The sequence below is a fragment of the Equus caballus genome, chromosome 14, assembly GCF_041296265.1.
Source record: "Equus caballus isolate H_3958 breed thoroughbred chromosome 14, TB-T2T, whole genome shotgun sequence".
Lineage (NCBI taxonomy): Eukaryota > Metazoa > Chordata > Mammalia > Perissodactyla > Equidae > Equus > Equus caballus.
In genome coordinates this window covers 95,526,321-95,548,812 of record NC_091697.1, presented here as the reverse complement: position 1 = coordinate 95,548,812, position 22,492 = coordinate 95,526,321, and the positions used below count along the sequence as shown (strand labels likewise).

The window sequence follows — 22,492 nt, the reverse complement described above, 5'->3', positions numbered from 1 at the left end:
TGCAACTTAAGATTTTTATCTAGACAACTACTCAAGACTGTACATTTGATAATTTGATTTCTTCTTTTTGTTAAAAACCCCTTTGGAAACGCTAGATAACTCACTGAGGAAAACAAAGATTCCTTACCGTGGGTGACTAGCTTTCAGTACCACCTAACAGGTGAAGTACACTCTAGTTCAGTAGTAACACGCAAATAGCTAGGTTTATCAGGATGGAAGTTGAGGAGCCATTTATAAAGATTTCCAGAGGGCAAAAAACATTCCTCAGCACATTTAAAGCTGACTACTAACCGTGTTTAAAGCTGTTTTTTGTGGTGCATTTTTAAAAGAAGGATAGGTTTGCTTATCCCATTTTTTTAAAACAATATAGGCAATAAACAACAATATAGATAAATTACACCTTTAATTTGGCTATACAGAAAAACTAATTTATATTAGTCACAATGGCGCAAGATTATCCAAACCAGGTGCTATTCTGGCTTCTTTGGAAACGTTTTATTTCACAAAAAGCTACCCCGAAAGGAAAAATATTTACATAACATAAATAGAAAAATTTAATATATTTAGATGATTTTACATTATTTCATTTTACAAAGCCAGATATGCTTCCCCCTGCTGTTGATGAGTTAGCATTGACAAGTCAATTTGAGACGGTTAGAGAGAATCTACCAGGTCATCATCGGTCCATTCTTCCTAAGAAGGAAAGAAAATGTAGTTAAGGACAACATTACACGGAAACATGACCTATACTGCTCACCTCCTTGCCTCCCCTTAGGAAAATGTTCTTTTACTATGCTGGTTGATCACAGACGGAAAATAAACCAGGAGAATTTGTAATAGCTTGATCTTATAGTAATATGGCTTGATATTACCAGATTACTTCAATGACAGAAATAAAGGCTACAGAGTTGTGACCCTCTGCCTCTGATTATTTAGTTATATCCGGATTGCCAGGTACAATTTTTTTTGAAAGGGTAGAACAATCCGTGGAGAGTAAAAAATGGAGCAAAAATTTAGCATGTATGTATATTCCTGCTGCCTTCTATGACCAGAGGAAGGATTCTTCATCAATTAACTATTATACTGCTTCAGAACAGGCTGAGACAGAAAGGAGAAAAATCCCCGTAATAATGAACAATGTACATAAAGAAGGATGTAAAAAAAAATGAAGGCTTTTAAAAACCCACACCTCTCTATCTACAATGCTTCGATTCTGGAATAAAATCTTAAGAGTATGGTCACACCAGAACGTACAACAAGAGTAACTTAGAATTTCTTTAGAGAACATACCTCCTCATGTTTGGATTTCTTTGAGATGTAATCATCATCTTCATAGCCTTTCCTCTTCTTCCTATAATTGAGCAACCATCAATAAGAATCTAATACTGGCAACAGAAACTACAAAATAAACTAGCAAGACTATATGAAATATATCTACTGAAGAACAAAGCCTGGATAAATGGAAAGAAGAATAATCTTTCAAGTTAATCTTTAAATTTAATGCAATTCTAATTAAAATCCTTTGACCTGGGAAAGGTTATGTGAAGACAGCAAAAAGAACCTGAAAAAGAACAGTGTGGGAACCTTGTCCCAATTATCATCAAAACACACTATGTAGGGGCTGGCCCCGTGGCCGACTGGTTAAGTTCGCACGCTCCGCTGCAGGCGGCCCAGTGTTTCGTTGGTTCGAATCCTGGGCGCAGACATGGCACTGCTCATCAAACCACGCTGAGGCAGCATCCCACATGCCACAACTAGAAGGACCCACAATGAAGAATATACAACTATGTACTGGGGGTCTTTGGGGAGAAAAAGGAAAAAAATTTATTAAAAAAAACACACTATATATAAGAGCTATGGTAATTAAAAGTGTGGCATTAGCAAAGAACAGAGCAATGATGAGAGCAAATAGGCAAAAAACAACTATGTATATATAGGAATTTAATCTGTAAAGAATGAATATTTAAAATAACTAGGGAATTATGAAATACTAAAAAATGGCTGGTACAACAGGTTATTTATTTGAAAAAAAATACTATTAGATTTCTACCTCAGCATTCACAAACAATTCTAAATAGTTTAACAGCTGAAGAAAAGGAAAATAAAATACAGATTAATTTAGGGCAAGAAAAATGTATTCAGATATAAAAGCATAAAGCAAAAGACAAATTTTCTATATATACAAAGAGAAAGAAACAGAAGAAAATAGCTATATGATATATAAAAAGATGAGTATATAAAATATATGAAGGGGCTGGCCCCGTGGCCGAGTGGTTAGGTTCGCGCGCTCCGCTGCAGTGGGCCCAGTGTTTCGTTGGTTCGAGTCCTGGTCGCGGACATGGCACTGCTCATCGGGCCACGCTGGGGCGGTGTCCCACATGCTACAACTAGAAGGACCCACAACGAAGAATATACAACTATGTACTGGGGGGCTTTGGGGAGAAAAAGGAAAAAATAAAAAAATCTTTAAAAAAAAAAAAATATATCAAGAACTAAAATCAGGAAAATAACACCAGAAAATTGGGCAAGGATTCTAAGCAAGCAGTACAGAAGAATACAAATGACTATTCAACACAGAAACATCAGTGCCTCAGAGTAACGAAATGCAAAGTAAAATAGCAACGGAATAGTATTTTTTCACCTTGACTGGCAAAAGTTAAAGAATGATACTAGTAAATGTACAATATGAAAACATTAATGAAAAGAAAAAAACAGTTCACACACACACACACATTCATATGCAGAGAAAAGGCTGGCAGAGGTAAACAGCAAAACTAAGTTCCCTCTGAGATCACAACTGGGGTTTGGGTTTTGGTCAAAGAGGACTTTGGTTTACCTGACTGACTGACTTTAATAATGACAATATAGTTATTACTTGTGATGAAAAAGCAAGATAAAAGAATTACAAAGACCAAGGAAAACAAATATTTTATCCTAAAGTAGTGCTTATAAAAGTGTGGTCTATGAACCATTTCCAGGATGCAGTCAGAGAAGTACAGAAATTGAGTATGTGTTTAGAAACCTTTACAGCAATTTTATAATTAATTTTATGACTTCAATCTAATACAATTCAAGCTTTTATGTCTTAATTTCATTTTTCTAGTAATTTGTTTTTATTGTTTTGAAAAAGTATAGGTCTGTAATGAATTTAAAAAAAACAGCAGCCCCTTACAGAGAGTTTGAGAAGCACCCTCAAGTACTCATGTAGAATTTGGTTGGCACAGTACAAAACAGATGGGAACTTGGAGTAAGATACAAACTCTGGCAATTAGGAATTTTGGATTATGGTCTATTCAATTACCCAGCTTGAAGGGCAGGATTAATAGTTCAATTGTCTGATCTAGAGATTGCTGAACTTTTTCTTTAAAGGGCCAGATAGTAAATATTTTAGGCCTTATAGGCCATACAGTTTGTCACAACTACCCAACTCTTCTGCTGTAGTGTGAAATAACCATAGATAATATGCAGACTAATGGGCGTGGCTATGTTCCTATAAAACTATTTCTAAAAACAGGTAGTAGCCTAGATTTGGCTCATGGGCCATAGTTGGCCAAGCCCTGGTCTAAGTCCATTTCAAAGTCAAAGTGAAAAGAACATAATCAGTGCTATTAATACTTTTATTCATTAAAGTCAGTATTTCTTTACTCCTCTGTAACTACTCCTTCATTCCGGTTGGTTACTATTGAAACCCAGGAGTGAAATCTACCAATTTTAAGTTCTATGCTACGCCATGCTTTGCAGTTACAGCTATGAATATAACAGTCCCATCTTTGCACACTTAAGTCCTTGGATATTCTCCTACTATAAGTGTATAGTTAAAGAATTTGAGTCATGTGTACCTGCTCTGAAGGCCTTGGAATGTTGTTCTGGCTTCTCAGACATTATCCAGTAGCATATATTCACCAATTATAGGGATCAAAAACATCTAAAAGGCACCTTAACTGTAAGACGATAGAGCTCACTCCCACTAAATTTTAATAAATAAGGTAGAACAACTTTTAAATCAGAACGCATTCCACAGAAAATAATAGTTTTACCATTCCTGTTACTTGCCTAGGTCCCCAAATGTTTAAACACTTAAAAGATTAGGTGTAAGCAGATCCTTCAATTTGCAAAGCATAAAGAGCCTGCATATGATGATTTCCACATTAAGCCTACAAATCAGTGAGACATTATGGGTGCTCCTTACGGCAGCAAGAGGATTTCTTAACAGCACATTTTCCTACTAGTTCTGTCTTCAATATAACGTTTACCACTGAAAGACAGTATGTCAAGTTTCTGTACTCTAGCTAAAAGAAAAAAGCCTGGAACAGTATACTTGTTCCTCAGAGGAGCTATCAGACCCAGAAAGAACCCAAAGATTAAAAGGGCAAGAAGAGGTTCAGAGATCCCCTAGGAAGACTCTGCCCCATGGGATCCTATGAGGAGTAACAGGACAGGGCCTGTGAGCCAAAGAACACATTAGTCACAGCACCAGCAGACCCGTACTATGAAAACCAAACTATTTATCTCATTTAATCCTGTAAGAAATATCCACTCAATAAAAAAACCTGATTTAATGGGTAAGTCCATTTTTACCAGATATGCAAACATTTACCAATTAAATGATTTATTTTAAGGACCAGCCGGATGGGATAAAAATTACATCTATTTTTGAATAACACTGTCACATCTACTTACGTAATTACATTAAGCGCAAGCTCAGCAGAGTGACATCTCTCTAACTTCTGTTTTAGAATAGCAACTTCTTCAGGTCTGGGTGGTTCATATTTTTTTACCAAGTTTCTCATGCCTATATGGAGATTAAAAAAAGGATTGATACTAGATAATAAAAAGCCTTGTTCTCATAAGCTGAATAATATTTTAACATCTTGTTATGGGGAAAAAAAACAGTCTTGAATTGATGTGATGATTATTATCAGAATTATATTGTTTTGCATAAAAATCCAATGAACACCATACTTCTAGTCCAAGTAATTATAGCTATATGCTGCTTAGCCCATGTCATGTACAGCATAAAGATAAGCATGCCCTACAATTTAGTCACTATTTTTTTCAAATCCTCCCATGGTCACTTTTTGCTCAGTTTTAAGGCTTTTTTTAAATCTCTACATGATTTAGTGAACATGCTTTGTTCCCCGCCACCAACCATATTCACAACATTCCACCTTAGAACTTGTGGACCAAAAGTGTACTTCTCGTTTACAAAGGAAACCATTATTACATAAGATGATAAAGGGAAGATGCCTAGTAAAAATGTGTCCATGATCCTTTGCTTTAACAAAATGCAGAACCTATACAATGAAGCATCACCAAGAAAACAAAAATGTCCTCTTTAGGCTAAAAGCAAACTAATACAGCAGTGACTTTCTAACTGCAGAAACATCCTCTACCTGGTCTGCTATTCAACCACAAGAAATCAAGAATATAAATCCCAAGGTTTATTAGGAGAATGATAAGAGATCCAGGGCTTATTGTTAGCCAGCCACGTGCTCCAAATGGGTGACTATGCTGCTGACTTATTTCATAATGCAAATAAAGCAGTGTTTTCAACTGAATTTATACTTGTGACTCAAGACCCTTAGGATATCTTTTGTTCCAAAATAAGGAACCTTAATAAGATACCTCATAAGATAACCTAAATAAGATACCTTAATATTGGTAAAGGTCTGAGTATTTTATCAAGGGCTGTTCTTACTTCATATTAAAATAAAGGTACTAAGAAGAAATCAGTAATAAAACTGTCACCTATAAAATGAGCATAGTGGGTTATCTTTAGGGCCCCTTCTACTTACTAAATTCCATGATCATAAATCTATGGCCGAATCACTGTTAGCTTTGGAAGTGAACCCTCTAGTGGTATAACTGAAGACATACGGTTTTATGATTCATCAATTACAAACCCACCGTTCTCAACTAAAGAGGGAAGCCCTCTGGGGCTGCCCCATGGCCGAGTGGTTAAGTTCTCGTGCTCCGCTTCAGTGGCCCAGGGTTTTGCCGGTTCGAATCCTGGGCACGGACATGGCACCACTCATCAAGCTATGCTGAGGCGGCCATATGCTGTGGGCCATGCCACAACTAGAAGGACCCACAACTAAAAAGACACAACTATTGGGGGGGGGGGCTTTGGGGAGAAAAAGAAAAGTAAAATCTTAAAAAAAAAAAAAAGACGGAAGCCCTCAAGACCATTTCATGCAGAGAATCCAGAAATTTACCCATATGCCCTGAAGCATCTTAACTTTTAAACTATAAAACATACAGAAAGTATACCCATTTACTATTATCTTCTAAGATCAAGATTTTCAATCTCATATTTTATTGGTTTATTCAGTATTGACTTAAACTACAAACTTAATTAACAAGGACAATTGGCAAAACAGTTTTGGGGACAAGCACAATTGACTTTTAACCCTCAAGGGTAGTCTAGTAGCCATGAGGATTCAATGTGACATGGGCAAGAACGAAGAAAGCAGAGGGCCTGGGGCCAGCCCAGTGGTGTAGTGTTTAAGTTCATGTGCTGGGCTTCAGTGGCCCAGGGTTGTGGGTTCAGATCCTGGGTGTGGACCTAGGATCGCTTGTCAAGCCACACTGTGGCAGCATGCCACATAAAACAGAGGAAGATGGGCACAGATGTTAGCTCAGCAACAATCTTCCTCAAGATAATAAAAGGAGGATTGGCAACAGATGTTAGCTCAGGGTCAATCTTCCTCAAAAAAAAAAAAAAAAAGAATGGAGAGAGCTGGCAAATATAGCCAATCAACTAAGTGGGGGGTCTATTGAACTCTTAACGCAGGGTTTCTTGACATGGGCACTAGTGACAGTTTGAGCTTGGTTGTGAGGGGCTATTAGTTTCCTGATATCTTTTGGGGAGCCATTTTTCAGTCAACCAAGGGGCTAAACTATGAATTGTACGATGTTTAGCAGCATTTTTACCTCCATTCACTAGATGCCAGCAGAAGCCACCCCCTCCCCCGCCAAGTTGTGACAGCTGACAATTCTCCAGACTTTGCAAAAAATCACACCCAGGTGAGAACCACTGCTTTGGTAATATAAGTTAACAAAATGACTAGCAAATAACATGTATTAACTAGTTAAAGCTGATTTATTTACAAAACAGAAGTTCCAAATTTAGGTGTTATCTTTAGTTTAGTTCCCTGTGGATGTTTTTCAGTGCTTGGCATACATTTGTGTATACTTTAAAAGGGTCCCAGTTTGATTCTTTGACTTTCCTGATTCTGATGGTATGTTCACCTTCCTAATACATTGTGTGAAAACTACTTCCTTCCACGTACCTTGTGTTTGTTCTCCACCAAGTCTCCATGATATAATAATTTAACGAAAGTAAATCTAAACAATAATCTATGTTATCTCAAGTTAAATACCAAAATGATATTCACTTAGAAAGTAGCTTTGTAATAAAATATTTTGTAAAGTGTTTTGTTTTACTTACTTTTCATTATATCTAGTAACTGTGACAAGCAAGTTCTATTCTCTTTCAGCATCAGACTTTCTGATAAATAACTGGAAAAAAAGGAAAAGAGTTTTAATTCACTGAACACACACACAGCATGTTAAGAAAACATGACATCATAAGTTATTTTCCTCCATGTTCATTTCATTATCAAGGTCACTTTTAAAATTATTTTAAAAGTATTAAATAACAATACTTTGAACTCCACAAAATATAATCTCTAACTCTAATTTACTACAACTTAGATTAAAAGATGTTTATGGGGCCGGTACCACGGCATAGCAGTTAAGGTTCAGTGCACTCCATGTCAGCAGCCTGGGTTCTCGAATTTGGATCCTGGATGTGGACCTACACCATTTGTCAGCCATGCTGTGGCGGTGACCCACATACAAAATAGAGGGAGACTGGCACAGATGTTGGCTCAGGGCTAATCTTCCTCAGGGGGGAGAAGAAAAAAAGTTAATTAAATTCTGTAACATAAAGCTTTCAGGGGGAAAATGGCATGAAAATAACAGTAATAGTCAAGACTTTTTTTTTTTTTTTTTAAAGATTTTATTTTTTCCTTTTTCTCCCCAAAGCCCCTCCGGTACATAGTTGTATATTCTTCGTTGTGGGTCCTTGTAGTTGTGGTATGTGGGACGCTGCCTCAGCGTGGTTTGATGAGCTGTGCCATGTCCGTGTCCCCAGGATTCGAACCAATGAAACACTGGGACGCCTGCAGCGGAGTGCGCGAACTTAACCACTCGACCACGGGGCCAGCCCCAATGGTCAAGACTTTTAATATTAAGTGTATAATATATAAACCCTATTGAGTCTAACCTCATTTTACAGATGAGGAATCTGAGTCACAGGGAGAGACAAGTCATGAACTTGTAATCTGCCCTACATCATAAAGCTAGGAAGTAGGAGAGCTGGAACCTGGCACTGGAAAGGATTCTCTCTCCCCTTAATATCAAGTCCACGTTAACTATAGTTGTTCTTAGGTCTAACAGGTATTCAAACCAGTAAGAATATCACTCCATTCTTTACAAATCTATTATATCTTACTTGCATCCAGTCCAAATCAAAGGTGTTAATACTTTTCCATAAATGTGATATAAAGCCCAATTACCTGTTTTTCTCAGAACCAGTAATACTAGTATGAAAAAAATAATTTCTATATTTAAATTTTTAGTTATTCTGAGGTTTTATGTACCTGAACTTGATCTGTAATTAATAAAAGCCCAAGTGAATAGATTCTCTTTCTTTCAAACATGAATGCAAAAAAATGTTAATTTTTCTCTTTCAACAAGTACTTGTAAATAGTTACAAAAACAGAAGGATGTCTTTAAACTATCCGGGTTATTTAAATCACATTAAAAAGTTCTGAGAAGTTTGATAGTACATCTTGATTATCTATTGTGGGAATTATTTTAGATATGGAAATCAATAACTCCCTTAACAACTAATGCATTTCTGGTTAACCATAATTCAAAATAACGATTAGTTTTTTCCTTTCCCTTTTCTCCCTAAAATTCCTCACACTTTTGGCATTTTTTGCTTTATACTTCTTTTTCTTTCCACTTAAGCATAAGAGTGATAGATACATTTGATTCTAAAAGTTAGCTGACCAGACTCTCTACCTCCACGAAACTTTTAAGTTAGCAACTCTCAATCTCAATCCTGAATTAGAAATTTAATATTTTGATTTTTTTTAAAAAAATCCATAGGCAAGCAAGAATATCTAGGAAGTCAAACTAGAAGATGAGAAAGAAAGCTCTTAATCCAATGAAAAAGAAGAAAACCTGGAACTAACAACAACAGAACATCCTATGAGTAATCCAAAGGATCACCCAGAATGTAACAACAGTACAAGGGCTTTCCCTTTTTTATTTCAGGAATAAACGTAATTTCCATGTATTCCAAAAGTCTGCAAAGTAAATCAAAACTTAAAAATGATTTAAAAGCACTTCCCCAAAGGAAAAAAACCCACCCAAATGTCTACAGTTCCTGGGAATGCTACAAAAGATTATTTAATTTGCAGTGAGCTCAAGGTACCACAATTTCAATTTCACCTATCTGAAATTATAACTAAACTTCTAAAATGAAATAAACCCTAATTTGGACCGTAGGATGCTTCATCCCTATTTACTTAAGAAAAATCTCACCACTGGAGAATTTGTATACACACTGTACATAAGATACAACACTTAACCAGATTAATCAAACATTTGGTTATTTGAATTGTAGAAGAGAGGCTTTCTTCCCTTAGAGAATGGAGGCTCCACACCTAAACTCCATTGATATCAATTACTAGCAGGGCTATCTTTCCTAACTAGAGCCAGGATTTATAGTTTGTTCATTCTTATATGCCTAAAGTGTAGTACAGTAAATAATGCTTAGTAAATAAATGGAGGTATAGATCACTGTGGTATTAATGTATATATTTATATACAGTTGGTGAGCTGTGATTGTAGAGAAGAGGAATACCATAAATTAAAATACAAGCCCACAAATCCCTTCTCTTGGATTTGTTTTGAAATTTGGAATTGTACATGTCTTAGAAAGGTAATTTGGTACATATACCATGAAACATGAAACACTCCAGTGATGTCTGGGGCAGTATCCTGTAATCAGTAATATCAATATTTTTGCAAGGAAACATAAATATTCCCATTAAGTCAAATAAAGACTAAATTACATCTGTTCCTGTTTGCTGCCACCCTATCAACAGATTCTGAAATTATGGATGAGGGATTACAAACATATAGAAGAGTTTAAGTTTAGAAAATTTTATCATCTTTCTTCCTCAGCTATTTCTAAGAATGAAATCAAGCAGAACTTCAAAGGTAATAGAGAAATTAAATGTAAAGTCTTAAAAAGTCTAATTTGCTGCTAGCCTGTGCTTGAGTTAGTTATAAATGACTATGAGGATATTTAACTAATCTGTGCACAAGATATTGTTGTAAGAATCAAGTGAATTTAATTCACGTGAAGTGAATTCTTTCAGAGCCTGGTTCTCACTGTGCATTTATTTATCAGCTATTACTATTTACAGCTCAATTCCAGCTCATTTTTCCTAAAGCATTATTTGTTGCACAAATATTTACTGAATTCCATGCGCCACACAGGCTCCCCAGGAGGGGAATAAAGATATAACAAGGCGGACACATTTGCTGCACTCATGTTGCTTACGAGTTCATAAAACTTCCAAATTTGCCATATACTGATAGCTATATCAGTCTTTCAAGGAGCAACTAATTTACTGCCACTTTAGTCATAAAAGCATCCTCTTAGCTCAAAGATATCTTACTCAATTGTTAAAGATTCCCTTAAAAGGTGATTTCATTTCTTCCCTCAGTTGCCCTGACCAACCCTCCCAACCAGAGGAGACATAAAGGACTATAGCCACAAAGTGAACCTTACTGAAAAACTCGACACTAGGACTCTGATCCAAGTTAAAACACAAATTAATACCTTTCCATAGAAATTCCTGCTCTGGATGCACTAGATAGAACGGCAGTCAGGGCAATCTGGGAAGGTGTGTACAAAAGGTAAGCATCCGTCAATGCAACTCTATTAAGAAAGTCATCAGCTGTTTTCCTCAGCATCTCTGGATTCTCCAACATGGGATAGCGAGTCTAGAAAGTAAGTTTGTAAATGTTATCACTTCTGAGGGTTTAGTGGAGTAATAACAGTTCAAAAATATTTATATAACCAGAAAGTGCTTAACACAGGATGCTATAAAAGTAACTCCTTTTCTACACTCCAGCAACAACAAACAATCTTTCCATGTAAGATTGTTTTGTACTCAGAATTACAACATACCAAAAATGCAGTCATTAAATTCTGCATGTTTTAGGAATCTGTCTTTTACTCAGTGGCTTTCAAACTTTTTTGAACACAACCCATAGTAAGAAATATATGCGTCAAGGTAATACATCTAACGTTCCAAGTATAGTTACTTGGCACTATTCCCATCAAGTTAATTGCTCTCCTTGTCCTTTTCCACCTGAGGAGGAAAGAGAAAGGAGGCTCTCAGAGATTTGATCGGGTCTGAAGTCGACCTAAGAAATACATATTCCCAGGTAAACGCTTCCCAGGCAATCCAGCGGATTCAGATGTAAGGCCACATTTAGGAACAAAGCACCATCTCATTTTGATTTGAAATTTAAAGTTTACTTTTGTGAAGAAGTGGAAATGAATCTTGGTTTGATTACAGAATTATTTTTAGAATACGCCCAAGAAATATAGAAGATCCCACATTTTCTGACAATTCTTCTTATCCTTTAAGATGAACCCTAAATCCTAAACCCTGATTTACTTCAGATATCCAAATTCAAGTCCCAGTGCAGTTAGAAATCTTTTGTATACTCTGAAAAAACTATCCAGAATCAACTGTACAGTCACACCCAGGTCTTGTCATTATCCAAAATGCCTGACCTCTGAAATGACAAATTCAGACATTCCACTCTGACCACAGTGCTCCTTTTCCTAATACATTTGTTCAATTACTTCACAGCTGTTCTTTGACTTCCTCCTCGGAGCCTTTAGTCTCTTATCCCTCTACTTGGTCCTACTCACCAGTGTCCACTGGTCCACATTTCCCTCCTGAACTCCCTGCCCTGAAATGCTACTAACACATTTCTGCCAAACTTCAAGAGTGGGTGAATTCAACCAACCTTCTGCTTTGCAACTATACCCAGATTTCTGGGTGCTGCTAGAGAAAACAATACAACCAAGAAGTCTGGTAACATTACTAAAAATTCAAGTTCACTGACCTCAGCAGGGCTCTCAACACTGCCTAGCTATGATAATGTTCCGCAGAATATTTGTTCTCCCATTTTTCAGTGACTATGTTAAACACTGCCACCTGTCTCAATGTCTGCTAATTCTCAGGAATTCCATCACTCTCCAAAAATTATCTCTGCTCTTGACAAAGAAAGACACTCTATTTCCTGCCACCACCAAATCCCCAGGCACAACACTACCATCACCCATGCTTTCCTCTTTCCCCATTAAAAGGAGCTATTATTATTCTAAGGCCAATTCTTCTATCTTGCTTCAAATCTCACACCTGCCCCTTCTACTTCACTCCAAAGAGAAAGCTGAGCTACCTGTTTTCCATTTTTTCCTTTAAGCTTTCTCCCACTGCCAGCTCCCTGCATTAGTTTCTGCCAAAAACAAAAAACCATCCCTTCATTTCCAGCAGTTCCTCTGTCTTCTCAATCATCCTATCTTTTTTCACTTCAGAGACAAGCTGCTGAATCCAAGTTACATATATTCGTTTTCTCATCCTTCTATTTATTGTTCCTCAACCGACTCCAATCTGCTTTCTTCCTCCACATTCCAAGGAGACTAATTTCACCAAAATCACAAATGACCTTTCTGGCACCAAATCCAGCAAACATTACCCATCTACTTCTACTATGCCTGAATTCTGAGCAGGATTAGAGAGTTGCCTGTGCTCATTTTCTAAAAGTATTCTACTTTGTTTTACTTCTCCAAAAAGTCCTACCTCTCTAGAGATTCTTCAATCTCCTTACTAGCTTTCTGGATCTCTCTAACTACTCTTTTAATTGACCTCATGGCCAAATGGTCCTTTAAATTTTCCTGAGGCAATGGCACCCAAATCTCTCCCTCCACCCTAGCCATGTTCTCAGACTTCCACCCACAGATGACTACCCACCCTGGATGTCTTGCAGGCAAGGGAAATTCATGATGTCTCAAAACAAATTCATCAACTCCCCACTCCTCCACCACAAACAAATCTCTCCTGTGCCAGCGTTTCCTGTATCAGTAAGTGTACCATCGACCTATGTGTTCAAGCTAGAAACCTGAGGGTTGCTCCTGTCTTCATTCTCTATATGCAATCAATGCTCAAGCTCTACTGATTCTGCCTACTATCTCTGAAGTCCAGGAAACCCTCTGTACCCACTGCCACTACATGAGTCAAACCAGCCACCATCTTTTGCCTAGACTACTTTAACAGCATCTTAACTGGTATCCCTTCATTCATTCTCATCCATTCTCCACGTTATGCCTCACACATACAGATGTGCAATAAACATCTGATGCAGACTGATGCATGGGCTCACCAACATGATTTTTTTAAGCTACAAACCTAATTATGCCACTTTCCAGACATAAACCCTTCACTGGCTTCCCATTGCTCTATTCAAAGGCCTTAATATCACCTCCACAGTCTAGACTTTGACTTCCACTCAGGCAGCACTCCGTGGCAGGCTCCCCCCTCTATCCCTAAGCTCTGTTTAGGTTCTTTAGTGCACCACGGTATCTTGAATCTGAGCCTTTGGCCAAAGAAGTCTCTCTGACTCAGATGCTCTTCCACTAACTAATTCCTACTCTTGCTCTGAATTTCACTCTAAATGACACCTTCCTAGAACTGTCTTCTATTCCTCTCAACCTGCTATCTCCTTCTAACGTACCCTCTGTTTCCTCCTCTGTAATACTTAATGCCCTGAATATATGATGATTGTCTTTCCCATCAGATTGTAAGGCCTATGAAAGTTGAGGCTGTTCCTGGCTAAATCTTCAAGCACGACATTTGGCATATAGAAGGTACCCAAATTTTGCTGCTCAATTGAGATAAATCAACCAGTTTCTGACTTCTGTTTGATTTTACTCATACTATCCAAATCCTCTTTCAGGACCAAAACAACTTAAGTCACTTTTGTTAATGTTTATTTACTTATATTTTTGATGCCTACATATTGATTCAAGTTCACAATGCATAAAAAACACAAGTCACTTAGCAATCTTCTATTTAAAATTAAGAATTTTTTATGGTTTTTAAAATCAGATCCATGATAGTATACTTCAAAGTGAGAAGAGTTCTCTTAAGTCTTTAAAAGCATTGCTGTAAACTCACAATGACTCTCATTATAGTCCTGGAGCCGTATTTACAGATGTGCTAGCTCAGAAGCTCTGCAGCCCAAGAGTCCGAGCTAACGGGCCCTCCGGGTGACTGACGCACACTGAAGGTGGAGAACCACTGCGCTCGAGGTTCAAGCCAAACAATATTTTAATTTAGCCCATGTTCTAACAATTAGGATGATGACAGGTTAGAATAAAATTCTTGACTCTTTTGGTTAAAGAACAATAGCAAATGAGTATACTCTACTAGTTTACTTTATACCAACAAGATTACCTTTATATCAATGAGGAAGCCCTCAAACGGCCTATAAGGATTGTGGACAATAAGGTGGAAATTAAGCTGCTGTATAAGAAGTAGTTCGTATTCCAGAATCTGTTCAAGTGCCTTCTCCTGTCCAAGAGGACTCTCCCTCAGATTTCCAACAAACTGTGGACTAGAGACATTGAATTCATCTACTTTGCAGGCTAAAAATGCACAAGTAAGCCTAGAGGAGAAAATAAGGGGAGGGGAGAGGGATATGCATTTACTTTGAGAAATAGCTAAATATTTTATTACTAAAAGTACTTTCTAAAATTGCCTAATATTCACAAGTGATTAAGCTAAACATCACAGGAAAATTATTTTTTAAAAAAAGAGTTTCCTGTTCAGACTTTTTATCCATTAGGAGACTATAAAATTAGGTTGAACCATATAATATTGCTACAACATTCAACCACTATTGACTTAATGGCAGTTTCATATAGTTCAACCTAAATATATGGAAAAACAAAATAACTGAGGAATAAGAGTACTTTGTATCATGAAATGTAGATGGAAGAGGAAAAATACAACAGCACATGCATATGTAGCTTACGAGCACGGGAAGAAAGCTAGGTTAAAGGAACACTTTGTGGAAGGCCACCAGTGGAAGTCTCCAAGGGCGTTTGAATAGAGAATTATTACCTCAGAAACAGACCTATGAAACTCTCATGGCTACTACATACATTTCACAGTGAGAAACTAGTAATAAAATCACCACAAAAATCAAGACTGGAAGTAACGAGGGCCTGACCTAGATTGGTAGAAATGGGAATGAAAAAGAGAAACTAAATAGGGACAATGTGATTAGCAGCAAGCTCTTTGATGAGTCTCTCACTAATTTCATCTTTATCTTTAATAAGCACAGTGCTCAGCAGAGAGCAGAAACACAAGAGACCTTTGTTCAACAGAAATGAATATGGAGCTACAGGACTTGTAAAGTGACTGGACGTAGAGGGAGAGAGAGGAGGTACCACAAATGCTTCTCAGAACAACTGGGAGAGGAAACGTGCCACTGACAGAAAAGAGACATTAGGGAAGCTAGTTTGAGAAAAACAGAATTTGAATTTGGACAAGTTGAAGTTCAGATGCCATGACTATTATAGGGAGGGAAGTATTATGAATATACAAGGAGTACAAAGAGGGATTTTAAGTTCAGAACACAACGCACATCTAAATGACCCTTTATTAGTAAGTCATTTTTACACACACACGTGCACACAAATAGTATGCAGGTCTTCTTAAATGAAAATCAATAAATTAGACAGGCTTATACTCACATTATTATCCGGGGGTGATACTCCATTACTGAGTTATTAAGGTAAAAACGCTTGAAATACATACAAGCTGTACCCTAAAGTTAAAAATACACATATTATCAGAATTTTTCACACATAAATTACACGGTAAATTTTGAAGGGAAAAAAACATACTTATGCAAAAGTTTCACTGAAAAAGTTACCAGAACTTACAAAATACCAAAACTTGTTAATTTTTCCTTAAACAAAATAAATTGTGATAAATTACTACAGAAACACCACAGCCAAAACACCCTTTGTTGTCTTTCCCCACCCACCCTGGGTTATCCTTTCTATGTTCACTGACTTAGTTAAAAGTGTGTGTGTGTGTTTACTTTAGAATTCAGGGTAACAAAAGTAGCCCACATTATAAAAGTTAAAAGAGAAAAAAATACAAACGTTCACAACTTAACCAATCAATCTGATCAAAATACTGACAGAATAACACAGTTGGGGCAATAAGCCTTCTTTCAAAATCCACTCCAGATTTGTAATATACTGCTCCACACCAAACAGCAGAACACCACCTACCATTTACTGACCATGTCCCATGTACCAGAGTCTGTGCCAAGCACAGAACTATCATCTTAGTGTAATCCTTACAGCAGCCTGGTGAAGTACTGCTATGTCCACTGTACAGAGGAGGAAACTGAGTGTCAGCGAGGCTAAGTGACTTGTTCAAGGTCACACACATAATCAAGGACAGGACTGATTCCACTAAGACTTGACTACTTTTAAGCACTATGTCGTCTGACTAGAACTAATGAAGTGAACATCTATTTTATGATAGAAAAAAAAAAGAGTATTTCCTTTTAAATATTTCAAAAGTTTAGTTTGACATTTTATGTGAAGCAAAAACCAAAACTCTTCATCAATTATAAATAAACATGTTGTATAACGACAAATCCCACAAAGAAGTTCATTCAAGGATTCAATTTCTTCACCTGAAAAGATCACTGAAACCTACTACCTCATGTTATAGTTCTTTTATCAGAAAAGAATAGAACTAAATCTGGAGATAGAAACTTATCAAGTGTATCTAAAATTCTTTATGAATCTTTGATCTCTCAGATGAAGGTCGAGTAAACTAAGAAAACACTATGAATAATAGTTTTGGATTTAATATTTTCAATAAACTTCAATTTTTTCAACTATAAAAATGGAGATTTCCTAGAGGGTTATTCTCTATTGGGTTGTAAGTTATTCACTCTGTATAACTTTAAAACTTAAGACAGACTTTCATATTTGATCTTCACATCAAACCTGTGAGATACTAAGGAAAAAATATTTTATACTCTTTTATTTCAGCTTTTTAATCTCATCTTATCTTCCATAAACAAGAACACACACAATAGGAACAATACAGACAGTGTATGTGAAGCCATATAGCCAAAAAGTTCTAACTACCTGTTTCTCACCGCTGCCCCACCACAGTAAACACACAAACACACCAATAGAGTCCTCAGAACCACATGTGAAACTACCACTAGACAATTTTTTACCTAAAGATAAATCATCAGCCTCTACTAATCAAAGTTTAAAAATTTCTTATGGCATGAGCTTCAGCTGGGGCATGAGTTCAAATGACGAATGTGTGTGCTAAGAGTTGAAAAGCACCAGTTTATGTTCTGGTCCCAGTTCTACTGCTCACTAGTTGAAAACCTGGAGAGAAAGTAATTTAATTTAATTTTTTCTTTCTCTATAAAATGAGGATGTAATGACCTGTCTAGCAGACCTCAAAATTCTTTTGACTATGAAATGAGACTTCAAACACTTCATAAGATATGGTATAGGAATTCATAATTTAAGGCATTTATTGAAAAATATATGGGACAAAAACTTAAATACATAAATATTTATTTAACTAACATGCATTTTTGAGTAAAATGGATGGAGAAAATGATTTACAAATTCAGAAGAGGTAAGATTTCAGAAGTCAGCTAAAAGATATCCATAACTTACCACAACAGACCTTGGCATTGCTGGCTTAAACACGGAACAGAATTCCAATAATCTTTTCTCATAATATTTGCAGAGTGTCATTTCTTCATGAGGTTCAAGAAAGACTGGATCATTTGGAAGAAGCTTTATATCAAAAGTTACAACAAAAGATCAGTGAGTTAAATAATCAACATATTTTTCTCTGTCCGGATTAAATTTAGTTTATATCTCCAACCAAAGGGAAATATACTACACCTCATTTTCTCTTCACAGAATTGCTAATTATTACACAAAATAGCTTTAGGAAAATATTTAATAAACCAAAACCGTACCATCATTTCACAACTTCTCAGAAAGTCAGCTGGACATTCGCTTCATTATGATATAAGCAATCATGATGGAGTTTGTGCACATGCTTACAGGTTTGATGTCATCAATTATAAACCACAAAGAAGATACACATCGTCAATGGTTGGAAAGCTTTCAATAGCCCTTTCTCAGTCACTCATTAAGTCACACAGGTTGAAGTAAAAATCAACAAATGTCTCAAAGATCATTTTGACACCTAAAACATTACCTCTTATCCATCTTTGTAAACTGTTTACAGAATACACTAGATGGTTAATAAATATTACAATTTTACAATAAATATCCATTAGGTGCTGTTACTGGTTTAACTACGACTACCAAAAAAGGGTATGTTGAAGTCCTAATCCCCAGTACCTCAGAATGTGACCTTTTTGGAATAGGGTCTCTGTAGATATAATTAGTTAAGATGAGGTCAAAGTGGAGGAGAGTGGGCTCCTAATCCAACAAGCCCCGTACCCTTACACGAAGAACACATGAAGATAAGAGAGACACAGGGAGCAGATCATGTAAAACCTGCAGGTAGAGACTGGAGCTACAGTTCAAATGCTGGCTGTGCCACTTACTAGCAATGTTGCCTTAAGAAGTTATTCTACCTGTCTGTACCTCAGTTTCCTCAGCTGTAAAGCACGATAATAACAGTATCCTCCTCACGGCGGAGTTGTGAGGATTAAATGAGTTAACACTTGCTAAATGCTTACAACAGTGCCTGGCACACAGCACAACATGTACTGTTTTATGCAGCACAAAAATAAAGTGCCATGAAACAGACGTGACTTAAAGGTCAAAGTACCTCCTGACCAATAGGTCTAAGACGGAGACTACTTGCCGGAGGGAAGCTTGAGCTACAAGATTCAACTGCAGAGGTGGGAGCTGTAACAGGAAGACCTGGCTGGCAGGCTGTAGTCCAAACCATTTTTAGTCAACTTTGTTTAGACCGATTTTGTGCCATTGGTCTCCTGTCCCCCTGCCTCCACCCTGCCCCATCCAATCCATTCACCACCACGTTGCCGAACCCTCTTTCTACAACCGAATCTGAAAAGGTGAATTTCCCATTAAAAATCTTCCAAAGATTTCCCAACCCTTCATGGTAACTTCCAACTCCTTACTTCCGCTGACAAGTTCCCTGCCTACCTTCTCCAGCCCTTCAGGCACAGGTACTCAGCTTCCGCCACACCCGATCGTGAGCCTTCTACGGACCCGCCCTGAAACTTCTGACCCCCCACTTCGGACCTGGGGCTCCGTCCGCCTGGACTGTCCTTCCCCCCCTTCTTCGCACCAGCTACCAGGAAAAGCCTTCCCCGACATTCCCTCTTGACAAGTGAGCGGCGCTCGGCCCGCACCACGTTAGCATCCTACAAGTTTCCTCTTCGCCAGGTTACTGGTTGTCTGTCTGCCCCTCGACTACGGGGGTGGCGGTGTCCGTCTCTGTACCCACAGCAGACGGCAAGCTGCCCGCCTGTTATTAAACAGATACACGCGCTCGGCGCCGCGGAGGCAGCGGTAGCAGGGGAGGAGGAGTGCGGGGGACCCCACCACCGGGGGCCCCAGGAGGGGGACGGGGCGGGCCGCGGCTGCTCCAGAGTGCGGAGGCTGGGGCAGGGGCGGCCGCCGGAGTCCTCACCTTCCCGTTCGCCACCGCTTTGCATTTGAACTTGCGGTTGGCGTCGGCTCGCAGCCGTGCCAGCTGCTCCTCATTGGCAAAAGTCCAGTGCCGCTTCTGGCTGCTGTTGTGGTACATGGTGCAGGCCGAGACCAGGCCCCGGGCGTCTGGAGAAAACCACCACCACACCCGGCCGTAAAGCGTCCAAGCCGACCCCGGGGACCCGCGGAAGCCCAAGGCGGCAGGCCTGCCAGTGCGGGCGCGCTGATGTCACCATCACGTGGGAATTCCGTCCGCAGTCGCGTTTCCGGAGCGGACTAGGAGGAGAACCTCTCGCGCGTTCGGCGGGCCGTCGCCCGCGACGCAAGAGGGCGGAGCCTACGGAACGCTCCTCCATTCTGCGAGCCTCAGCCCTAGCTCCGCCTCTTCCCGAGAAGATTTAAAGGGGAAGCGACAGTCGGGGGCGTCCGAAAGGGACGTAAATTGAGGCTGTGTTTGGGCGAGTGTAAACAATTCACATAGGCAATCGGAAGTGGGCAAGGCACTTAGGGTGTCAACTTTTAAAAAGGGTGTCAGAGTAGGCCTCACTGAGAAAGTGACATTTGAGCCAAGACTTGAAAGAATTGATGGACTAGGCCTGTTAGCCAGGTGGAGGTGATTTTGCGGCCGATGAAACAGCCGAGGTCCTAAAGCAGAAGCATCCCTGGCTCTTTTGAGAAAGAGCGTGCGTGGAGCGCTACTAAAAATCTCGGCCTCAGAGAGAAGGGAACGTGGTTGGGAAACTAGAAGCAGTCCTTTACTATTCTGCCGCTAATGTGACCCTGTCTGTTCTTTCTCTGTGCCTTTTTCTCCCCTCCTGTTGATCACTAGCCAGTCCTCTCCTATTTCCGTCTCTGAAGCCACAACCTATGGTAGTTTTAGGATTTTTTTGAGATTCCCATCTTCAGTATTGCGCCAAGGGAACCTTACAATAAGCTATCATTAATACTTAAGAGATTACAATTGTTTTCACTACAAGTACTTTCAAAGTTGCATTTGAGACACAAAATTTACATTGATTCCAAAAGCTTTTACCAGTTTTGATATTTGTCCGATTTAGACATACCTTATTCTCTGTGTATCATACATCCAGTTAGAAAGATGGATTTCCTACAGCAAGTAGTTTTTCTAAAAACAAACAAATGAAAGGCAGGTAAAGATGATAGTAAGCAGAGTTTAGGTCTTCAAAAGGTCACACAGGAAAAAAGAGATGGCAGGATATCTCTAACTCTGTTTTCTATGAAAATGTTTTTAGCAGCTTAAGAAAGGGAGAGCTTTTTCTTTTTTGTTTCATTTGGTGGGTGCAGTTTGAGGGTAGAGCTTGCCACAGCTATTTGAATTCCTCAAACTTGTACCAATTGTAGTTTATAATTTTGGAGATCCAGACACTCCTTGAACATACGGTGGTAGTTTGGACTAGTAAATTGGCTAAGGAAAGAAAAAGAGAAGAAAATGTGATTATGTTAACGAAGGATATGGCAAGTTAAGACCCTCATGGATTGTGGGTACCCTAAAAGATTGTATAAGGGGGGAGAATAATTTAAAAGGAAAAACAGAAAGGTACAAAAGGTAGGCAAGAAAAGAAGTGATTCAGATAAATGAGTGTATGTGTAAAATCTTAGACCCATGACAGTTATATATATCATGTCAATTCTTTTTATTTTGTTGTTCTGAAAGACATTTGGCAATTTCTTTAGTTTTATGTAAAGGGAAATAAAAATGGGCATTTGGGAGAGATGGCAGAATATGATTTCCACAGGGATAAAAGTAAAATTGCTAAGTGTCATAGTTCATTTAGGAAGACAAATATGAAAAACCTGGTGTTGCTGGCATAACTATTTTTTTAAACCTTTAACAAATCTTAGTCTATGAAAATTAACACTGACCATATTTTTGGGATGTAGAAAGAATTGTACATAAATTAACTACCTGCAGAATAAAGCTGTTGCTGATGCCCTCATATATGATTTCTTCTTATTAAGGTGAGCAGGTTGGATGCTGTGTTAGTCTATCTGCCTGAGTGACATTGCCCTGTTCAGCATGTTAAGCACAAGTTTATTTCCTGGGCTGTTTCTACAGTGGAAGGCAGACTGTGGACTTAGAACTTGGTGCCTTTACTTATTTCCATTGCTAGTTCCAAATAAAAAGTAGCAACTGTTTCTCTCAACTCTTATTTTTTTATGGAAAAGTTCAAACATAAAGAATAGAGAAAAATGTATTTCAACAATGATCAATACATGGTCAATTCCCCTCCACTCCCACCGCACTCTCATTACTTTTAAGTCACAATTTCCCTGCTATGAGATGGAGATGTTTCAAACAAACGAATAAACAAACAAAAACCAAAACAAACAGAATCTTATTAGAAGAGTAATAGAAAAATCCAAAACTTAAAACAAAGATATTACTATTTCATTAGGCACTACCCAGAAGTGAATGTTAACAGGAAAGATGACAAGTAATTTTTTAAAGTAAACACAATCTCTTTCATTGTGCTGCAGTTGTTAAATTGTGTTACAGTGTGTTATTTGTAGACAAACTCTAATTTTGACTGCTGGCCTTACCTCTAAATCAATCAGAGATGGGTTTGCCAATCAGAG

The 22,492-nt window shown here is 38.1% G+C and overlaps 1 protein-coding gene across 2 annotated transcripts; it reads right to left on the bottom strand.

Moving 5' to 3' along the window:
• Window positions 1-386: 386 nt before the first annotated feature.
• CCNH (cyclin H) lies at window positions 387-20,253 on the bottom strand. Of its 2 annotated transcripts, none has more exons than XM_001504626.6 (9): window positions 19,875-20,253; window positions 17,906-18,028; window positions 15,926-15,999; window positions 14,622-14,832; window positions 10,928-11,091; window positions 7,451-7,521; window positions 4,681-4,792; window positions 1,291-1,351; window positions 387-693 (listed from the first exon to the last, which is right to left on the bottom strand). In XM_001504626.6, the coding sequence occupies exons 1-9, from the start codon at window positions 19,989-19,991 to the stop codon at window positions 655-657; spliced, it is 972 nt and encodes a 323-aa protein (XP_001504676.2). In that variant the 5' UTR covers window positions 19,992-20,253; the 3' UTR covers window positions 387-654. The 2 variants fall into 2 exon arrangements, with proteins under 2 accessions (XP_001504676.2, XP_023473804.2); XM_023618036.2 differs by having other exon boundaries at window positions 387-689; window positions 19,875-20,226.
• Window positions 20,254-22,492: the final 2,239 nt, after the last annotated feature.